Here is an 8,953-nt window from a genome sequence, read left to right as displayed (position 1 = left end):
CCAGGTGGACACAGAGGGAGAAATAAAAACCCCCACATCCCTGATGGGAAGGGGCTTTAGGTCCACAAAAATTTGTCCTCATGCCTTCAAGGTTGGGGACATGGTGGTGGGACAGGGCTTAGGGATGAGGATGGGTGGACCAGCAGAATTTTTTGAGAGCTAGGGGAGACAAATTGGCTCACGAGTTAGAAACCTGTGATGCAGAAAAATAATAGTGGAGGGAAAGAAAGACATGATTGCAGGCAGCATGGTGGGGCCTGGAAGATCTTATCTGTCCTGGCTAACAAGGGGACTTGGTATTTCTTCTCCCACACACGGTGTCGCTGCAAAAAACCTGCAGATGTGGGAAAACAAATGCAATTCCCAAGAAAAACCCAGAAAGTAGATAAATTTAAGCAGCAGTGGTGGTTACGAAAGCGAGACCTTCAGGGCATCATCGTCCATTGGGGATTTTCAGAGCAGCCATTAATGGAGAGGTTTTTCACATGGAACTTCTCACACCAGGAGCCTCCAGGCCCCACACCCGTGCACAGACAGCCATTCAGGACTTTTTTTTTTTTGCCTTTTCCTGGCCAGCAGACCTGCAAGTGTCACCAAACTGAAAGAGACTTTGGTCCCTTGGTGATGCTGTTGGATGCTGCCCATCATGGGCTCAAGGCAGATACAAGTCAGCCACTTCAGCAACAGATATGGACACTCACAGCTCTGGGTGTGACTTAATTAATTAGGAAGGATTAGGTCCAGATTTAACAAGGCAAGACTAAAAGGGCATGTGCTTACTGGGATGATGGGGTAACGGGAAGGCCAGGCAGGTTGTGGGGGACCTGGACCCCAACTCCAGTGTACAGTTTAAGCCAGACTTGTTTGGAAATGGCTCCCAGATCTTTCAAGCCTCCTCAGTAAGCCAGAGACTCAGGTTTACAACCTTATTCTTTATTATTATTTCTTAACATTTCATAAAACTAAATCTCCATTTAATTCTCATTTTAGCCAAAAATATTTTGAACTAGCTCTGTAATGCCAACAGGAAAAAAAAAATAATACCAATCCACCAACAAAAAGAAGAATAAAACACAACTGGTGCGGTCAAGAGTCTCTCAAGTGGGACAGGATTCAGCTGGAAACTCAACAGCAGCTGAGAAAACAAAATAAGGGGGGGGGGCAGGGGGGAGAAGAGATAATAAATACCCCCATCTCTGAGAGCTCTCAAGCTGCAAGGGGAAACGAGGAGGCCAGTTTCTACCCCCATGGCTGGGATGTTCCAGCTCTGGAGGAGAATACCAGCTCTTTGCACCCTCCTCAGCCCCCAATAAAGTGCCAGGCCCACAAGATAATGGTTACAAAGGGAATGGCAGGGAGGGGGGTGGTGTTAGATCAGAGACACCCCCCCCCCCCAAAAAAAAAAAAAGAAAAAGGAGGAGGGCAAGGAAAGAACAGATTGCAGGTCAAAACAGGTCTGACTCCAGGTCCGAACACCCGACTGGGGTCTGAAAATGCTCAAAAGGTGAATCCCAAGAAATCGCAGGCACCTTGGCGCAACTGGGATACAAAAGCCGATGATTTTTGGGAAGATGACTGACAGGAGTTTCAAGAAGCCAAGAACACTCGCTCCCCCGCAACATGTGGGCCCCCGTGTCTGAAGGGAGCCGAAATGCACCTCAAACCTCAACTGTGGGTGGAAAACAAGTGGAAAGCTGGGTGTCGACTGGGCAAAGGGGAGAGAAGCTCCTTGCAGCAGGAGCCAAAGTGAAAAACACTTCTGAGGCAGCCTCCATCCCTGTCCCAAACCATACCGGCTTTGGATCGGCACAGCAGCGAGATCCTGGGGAGGAGCTGGCAGGAGGTTGGGGTGAGCAAGCAGGTACAAGACGACAAGTGCAGCGTTGGATCCCAAAAATAGGATCTGAGGGATTGAGGGGAGGCAGGGGCTGGGGGGAAAAAGAGCGTGGCTGTGTGCAAGGCCGGATCCGGCATAGGAAGAGGTGACCGGCAGGGAGGGTGAGGGAGTTGCTGGTCAGGCACAAATTTTGATGCGGGTGCCCTTGGCCAAAATGCGAAAAAAAGGGAAAATGCGCTCATGAAAGGAGGCGTTGAAGGTGTGGATGTGGGTCATGCTTTCAGCATTGTAGAAACAGAGCTGACCCCGCTCGTAGTCCAGGTACACGCCGAAGCGTCGGGGCCGTTCACTGGGTGACAGGGCTGTCTGCTCTGTGGCCGTCAACGCCTGGTACTTCTTCCCGTTGGTGCCCACGCACCAAATTTCTCGTTTCTGGTGAGGACCCGTTGTCTTCTCTTTGCGACGAGCTGTTTCACGGGCTGCGCCCACCGCCCAACCTCGTCGGCCTCCCACCTCTACCTCCCAGTAATGACGGCCGGTGGTGAAGCCCTGGGAACCCAGCACGCAATAATCCGAATCGAAACGTTTGGGGTTGTCTGGTAGATCCTGGCGTCGTTCACCCAGTTTGACACTGCGTCTGTCCAGGGAGAGGCTCAGGCGAGGGTGGGCTGTGTCAGGGTCCAGGGTCACGTCAGCTGGAAGGGAGATGGGGATGTTGAGGGGTTGCTGGTCACCCCTATCTCCCCGTAGATCCCAATCCCAAGATTTTTTTTCCCCCTTCTCTTAGCTCCCAACTCCAAATCCTCACCCCCATGCATGCCTGCAGCACCAGTGGCTACCATGACTGATAGTCCATGCCATAGGTCTGTACTGGTTTTGGCTGGGATAGAATTAAACCTCTTTAAGCCCCCCAGTTTCTTTTTACTCCTCTAATCCCCCAATTTCTTTTAACTCTGGGCTAAGTCCCATCCCAGCCTCATACAGAACTGTCAAAGACTCTGGATCCAGCTCTGTTTTGGGGATGGGAAGAGGAGACAGCCATGTTAGGGGACAATCAAGATCAAAGGACGAGGCAAAGGGTGGAGAGGAAGGAGAGAAAAGGCCAGTGTTGAGGGAACTGGCAGAAAAAGGGGGTGGAAATGTGGGGAGGCAGAGCTGGAGCAGGGGGAACCTCAACAAGTCGGGAAACACAAGCGATCCCAGCCTGGGACGGTGGGGAAGGACCAGTGTCTGTTCCCCAGGAGCTCCCTGAGAAGCCACATCATCCCCTTGGGCAGAGGAGCCAGGTCTCACTCACCTTGAGGGACTTTACTGAAGACTTTCTCCATCTTCCTCATCACCACGTCCTGCAGAAAGTAGTTGCGGTATTTTTTCCCCACGTCCACCGGCACCATCTCGGGCTCCTGGAATTTGATGTTCTCGCATCTGCCGGGGGGGGGGGGGGGGGGGGGGGGGGGCGGGGAACAAAAAAAAAAAAAAGGTGGGGATTTGGTGTGCTCAGGGGGCAGGTAGAGACACAACAGGAGAAACTGGATGCCCTACACACAGTCAAAAAACCCAGAGCAGGGCAGAGATCGGCCGAACCGGTTACGCTGGCACAGCCAGCGGTCCCCACCCTGTCTCGGCCACAGGAAGCGGCCGAATTTCGGGCAGGGATGGAACTGCATCCACCCAGCACTGGAGACAGCTGGACCATGTTCTGACACAGCCCCATTACCTGCCAGCAAGCAGCTGGAGGCTGATTTAGAAGAGCAGCTGCTTGTCTGATTTAAAGATGGGGGGTGTGGGGGGGACAATGACACCAAAATAAACCATCCTTCCAGACTTACCAGCAGGCTCCTGCTTCCCCAGGGCATGAGGTCTGCACAGGCACACCCAGCTCCACTCCCAAAAAGCGGCTGCCAGGTGCTGTGAGGGACTCCGAGATCTCTTCCCTCTTTCTCCTCTCCCATAGGTCCCCAGTCATCCTCCAAAATCCCATTTCTACCCCACTGGGACATCAACCAGGAGCTCCCATCATCACGTTTGTTTTGACACCAGACATAACCAAGCTTTCCCTCACTTTACCCAACCCCGGCCTGGAAAAGAGCCCACCGCCACATGAGGTTTAAAACAAAAGCTCATGGTTTGGTTTTTTTTCCCCACAAAAGCTATTTACAACCAGAAGATGTCAACAGAAAGTCACTGACCTGATAAAAGTGCCTTTGATGTCCTGCAAAAGGAGGCAGTGGGGTGGGAAGTGGGGAGAAAGAGAAAGAAAAGATTAGGGAGGACTGAGGCCGATCCCACCGTAGCTCACACAAATCCTCTTAGCAGCCACAGCTCAGCACCGAGCCGAGCTGCAACGAGCCAACCACCCCAACAGACAGGATGAGTCCCATCCTATGGTCAGGTGATGGGAATATCCCACAGAGACATATCCCATGGATTCACCCCTTGGTAGAGGCTTTTCCCATTAATACAGCCATACTAACAAGCCCCAAATCTCTTGGAGCATCCCGTTTTTCCCCCTCTGTGGTCCCACAGACACTGCGGGATCCCTGACCAGAGGGATGGGGAAGGATCTAGCCATTGGGTAAGGGCACTCTCCCGTGAGGAAGACCCTTTTAGAAGCAAGGTTTGCTCCCCTCTTGGCAGCTCTGCTTAATTCTCACCCACTAACATTATCTCCTGGCCATAAAGCAGGGCCAGAGTTCCTACAGCTGCCGGCACAGAGCTGAGCGAGGGTTCATGGTCCGGAGATCAACTACATGAATCATCCGAGTTTACAGCTCTTTGGGAAGGTTCAAAAACATCTAAGAGAGGCCTCGCCTGGCACAGCAGCGGGGATCCTCCTGGAATCCCTGATTGCGACTCTCCCCTTTTCCCGAAAAAATCCCAAACCAAAAAACCTTAAGCAGTTGCAGCCCGTCCTGCTTGCTTTTGTCCTCTGCCTCGGCAATGAGCCGGCTGAGGGCAGCACTCTGCTCTTCCAGCTGGCTGATGTTGCTGCTCTGACGGGCCAGCAAGCTCTCATAGCGTTCCTCCAGCTGGTGTAACAGCAGGACCTGTTCCCCAATGAGGAACTGGTGGAGCAGCTCAAAGTCTGACTCAAATTCCTTGATTTCCAGCTTCATCTTGTCCTGCGGAGTGGGAAAGAGGAAGGAAAGGCATCCTTAGCTCAAGTAGCAGACCCAAAGGACATTGATTTGTTCTCTCTCTGAGGCTACCAATTCCCACAACGCATTCAGGCACAAACTCCCCCCACTAATTAAGCTCTAATTCAGCAGGGAAACAACTTGCAGCCCTTGTGATCCCAACAACTGCAGCGAAGGGACCGCAACACCTCTGTGAGAACTCATATCTACAAGGCAGAGGGGGGGAAATAAGCTTCCCTGCTCATCCCCCTCACCAGACTTCAGGCCAAGAAACCCTCCCAGCACTGGCGTTTCAGCATCCTCCTTAGCTGAGGGCTGATTACTTTTTGGCAGGGTGAAAAGTGGAAGGCAAGAGAAATGGGAAATGAATACGTTTGGAAAGGATTCATGTGCAGGATCATCCACTGCGCCAGGAGCAGCTGGCTCTTACCCTCAGCTCCGTGATCTTCTCCTCCTCGTTGGATTTCTGCTTCAGGACTGCATCCAGCTTCTTCTTCAGCGGCTCCAGGTGGCTCTGGAGTTTGTTCTGTGAGAAAGAAATACATCTCAAGCATCCTTGGCTCAGGCAGTCCCCTCCTTCCTCTCCTCTTTTGGTCCCTATCTCCATGGCAGGGCTGAGACCAGATTTCAGACCACTTTCCGTAAGCGCTCATTCTGGAAATTGGTTTTAATTAGAAAGCCAAAACCCATGCCCCACTCAGGTTGGGGAACATCCGCAAACGCCAGATCCACAGTCACCAAGCACAAACTGTTCAATGTGTGGCTCGAGCCATCGTACAGGCATCCCGCTGGGTTGGGATCAGGACCCAGAGAGGGATCTGTGCTCCTAAAGTCAGCACAAACCTAGGGCAGGCTTAGACCATCTTTTTGGGCTGCGCCTTTCAGTAGCAGCATGGTCCTAGATCAGCTTAAGCCAGTGATGAAACCGCTACCTGCTTCATCAGTTGTGATTCCCTGTGCTGAATAAGCTTTGGCATTTCCCAAAAAACCAACAACTTCCACCTTGCCGCCCTCCCAGGATGCTCCCTGTGCCCTTCACAAACAGCTCTGCCTTTTAGAAATTTATTTTTTCTGCCTCCTTGAGTATTTGCAGCATCTTTCCCACAGCAAAGGAAAGGGGAAAACTGAGATGACCCAAGAGCAAACAGCGCTGTTGGCCACGCTCCAACACCCATCACAAAACAGCCCAACACAGGGACGATACACCCCACTGCTGTCCTTCCCCCCCACCCCAAACCACCTCCATCTCCCCAAGCCTCCTCCTGGCTACGAAACACCCACCAAAACCTCAAGGGGCTCAAAGGGTGCCAACTCCTATGGGAGCTGCCAATATATCACCACGGCCAGAGCTCCGGAGAGCTTCCAGCAAGGGAGGATGAGGCGAGACGCGACCACATGCGGCAGCAACTCCTCCAAGACACCTTTGGATATTAAATGAACCAAAACCCACACTCCTTTCTTCCAGAAGACCCCAAAAAGCGAGACATGACCTCGCAGAGAAACCGAAGCTGCAAGAGATGAGTTAAGCAGCAGCCTGAAGGGCCCAGCAAGCAACATCCCCACCGTGCTTGGTTTCAGGGTTCCAGGTCTCACCCAAGCGGGAAGCAACGCCTTTGAGACAGGAAAGCTGCCTCGTTAAAACTCCTAACGAAGAGTTTCTGCTGCGGGGGATTCGGGGTCAGGCTCTGAAGACCCTCAGGCAGGTACCGCCTGGGCTGAGTGAGCTGGAGAGCCGCCTGGAAAGGGCTTTGTAAGGCATGGACCCACCACAACATGGGTGCTCATTTCAACCCGTCACAGCCTGAAGGGGTTTCACGCAAAACCAGCCCAGCGGGACCAGCTGAGCTCCTCAACAGGATTATTTCTCCCCAATCCAGCTAGCTTTGCCTTCATTGTTACCGCCTGGTCCCCAAACCTCCCTCTCTGCGGTTAACTGGACCCTCCCCATCCAAACCCAACCCAGCCGCCAGCTTTGTGGCTTTCTGGCCTCCTGCACCCCAGCCCACGCAGCCCGTTCGTCCCCAACCCCCCTCTGCTCGCCGAACCAGCCCAGCAAGACCCACCCGTACACCGCCTCCAACCACCCAACGCCGTCTGCCTGCCGCCAGCACAACCCAGCCTGCGCCATCAGCTCCTACTGGGCACTGACAGCTGTCTTCCCCCCCTAAAAAAAAAAAACAACCAACAACCCCAAACTACCCCGTTATCCCGACCCTGAAACCTTCGTACCTTGTAATCCTGCACAACCTCCTCGAGAGGGACGACGCTGTGGTGCTTGTGGCTCCGCGACTCCCTGCACACCACGCAGATGGCTTGTTCGTCCACCTCACAGAAAAGCTTGAGGGGTTCCTGGTGCTTCTCGCACAAGTTTGGTGGTCCCTGACCCCCCACTGCTACCAGGACCCCTGGGACCCCCACCGCGGCTCCCGAAACTGAGGGACCAGCAGCAGGCGGCACGAGGCGCTGGGGGTGCGGGTGCAGCTGTCGGATGATTTGCACCATGTTGGCCAGCTGAAGGTTGGGTCGGAAATTCCTCTGGAAAAAGGTTTTTCGGCATTGCGGGCAGGTGAAGGTCTGGAGGCGTCGAGGCCGCGTGGCCAGGACAGGGGGAGGAGGTGTCTGCACCTCTTCTTCCTCCTCTTCTACCTCTTCCTCTTCCTCCACGTCTTCTTCCTCCATCACATCCTCATCATAGTCCTCGTCCCCAAAGTAAAGCTCTTCCCCAACCCCACCATCCCACATGTCCTCCTCCACGGGATCTTCCCACAGGTCAGCGTCGTCTTCTTCCTCACTCCACATGTCGTCTTCCTCCTCCTCTGCACCGCCATCCTCCTCCTCCTCCTGCTCCACATCCAGCTCGTCCTCATCCAGCTCATCCTCCTCATCCTCCAGATCCTCTTCCAGCACATCGCCCATCCCCACCTCTCCACCGCCCACCGCCGCAGCCCCTGGGGCCACCTCGTACTCGGCTTCACCACCCCACAGCTGCGAGATGCAGACGCGGCAGAAATTGTGCCCGCAACCGATGGAAACAGGGTCCACGAAATAGTCTAAGCAGATGGCACAAATGGCTTCCTCCTGCAGTGTCTCCACCGGGTTCAGCCGCCCGCTGGAGCCCCCCGAAGGGACCCCATCGCCTATAACCGCTGTGGCTGCCATGGAGGAGGAAGCCGAGAGATTCTCCTCTTCCTCACAGGGCCCTGAGCTCCCTGTCGACCCCCGGCTGCTCCCTGCACGGGGGTGGGCACCAGCTCCAACCCAGAAGGGTGGCCGGTCCCCACCCAGATACCACCAAAGCTTTGGGGTGTCGCTTCCTCTTCCCCCCCACCCCGCCTCCACCTCCAGGGCCGGGCACTGCTCTACCCCCACCCCCGTCCCCCCAAAACCGGGGACTGGCCCCGTTCCTGCCTCCACCAACCGGTCCTGACCCCGCTCCCCACCCCACTACACCCCAAGGCCCAACCGGGCTCCGGTGGAGGCCTCACTCCTCCTCCTTAACGCCACCCCCCAAACCACCCTCCTCCGCCAACCGGGGCCTGCTCTAGGCCTCACCGCTCCCCACACAACGTTCCCCCGCCGCCGGGCCCGGCTTCGGCCTCAGCCCAAACGGGCCCGCAGGTGCCGCCCCGGTTAGGCCCCTGCCCCGTTGCTCGCCGACTCCGGCCCCGGAGACAGGGAAGACGCTCTATCCCTTCTCCCGCCCCCGCCGCCGCTGCCTCTCTATGGTGAGGTGCTCCGCCAACAGACGGGAAACGCCGCGGAGCTTCCGCTTTCCGGTCTCTTGGGTAAAGCCCCGCCCCTTTTAGTGGCACCTGACCGGAAGTTGCGCTCTAGGCGCTGGCGGAGCCGTTGCTAAGGAACGGGCGGGTGGTAAACGGGCCGGGAGGAGCTTTGGTGGCCTCCTCCCGCTGCCGCAGGAACCGAGGCGCCCCGTTGTCCGCGCAATCAGCGCGGAGGGAGGCGGCGACAGAGGCCACAG

The 8,953-nt window shown here is 55.3% G+C and overlaps 1 protein-coding gene across 1 annotated transcript; it reads right to left on the bottom strand.

Moving 5' to 3' along the window:
• Positions 1–40: 40 nt before the first annotated feature.
• LOC126034918 (E3 ubiquitin-protein ligase TRIM41-like) lies at positions 41–8,358 on the bottom strand. Its single transcript, XM_049792832.1, has 6 exons — positions 7,204–8,358; positions 5,405–5,500; positions 4,729–4,959; positions 4,027–4,049; positions 3,135–3,262; positions 41–2,532 (listed from the first exon to the last, which is right to left on the bottom strand). Exons 1-6 carry the CDS (start codon positions 8,131–8,133, stop codon positions 2,015–2,017), a joined length of 1,926 nt encoding a protein of 641 aa, XP_049648789.1. The 5' UTR covers positions 8,134–8,358; the 3' UTR covers positions 41–2,014.
• Between the last annotated feature and the right edge of the window lie 595 nt (positions 8,359–8,953).

This window comes from Accipiter gentilis, chromosome 36 (genome assembly GCF_929443795.1).
Source record: "Accipiter gentilis chromosome 36, bAccGen1.1, whole genome shotgun sequence".
Classification (NCBI taxonomy): Eukaryota; Metazoa; Chordata; class Aves; order Accipitriformes; family Accipitridae; genus Astur; species Astur gentilis.
Note: the sequence above shows the minus strand (reverse complement) of the source record. Positions and strands in the feature narration are given on the sequence as shown.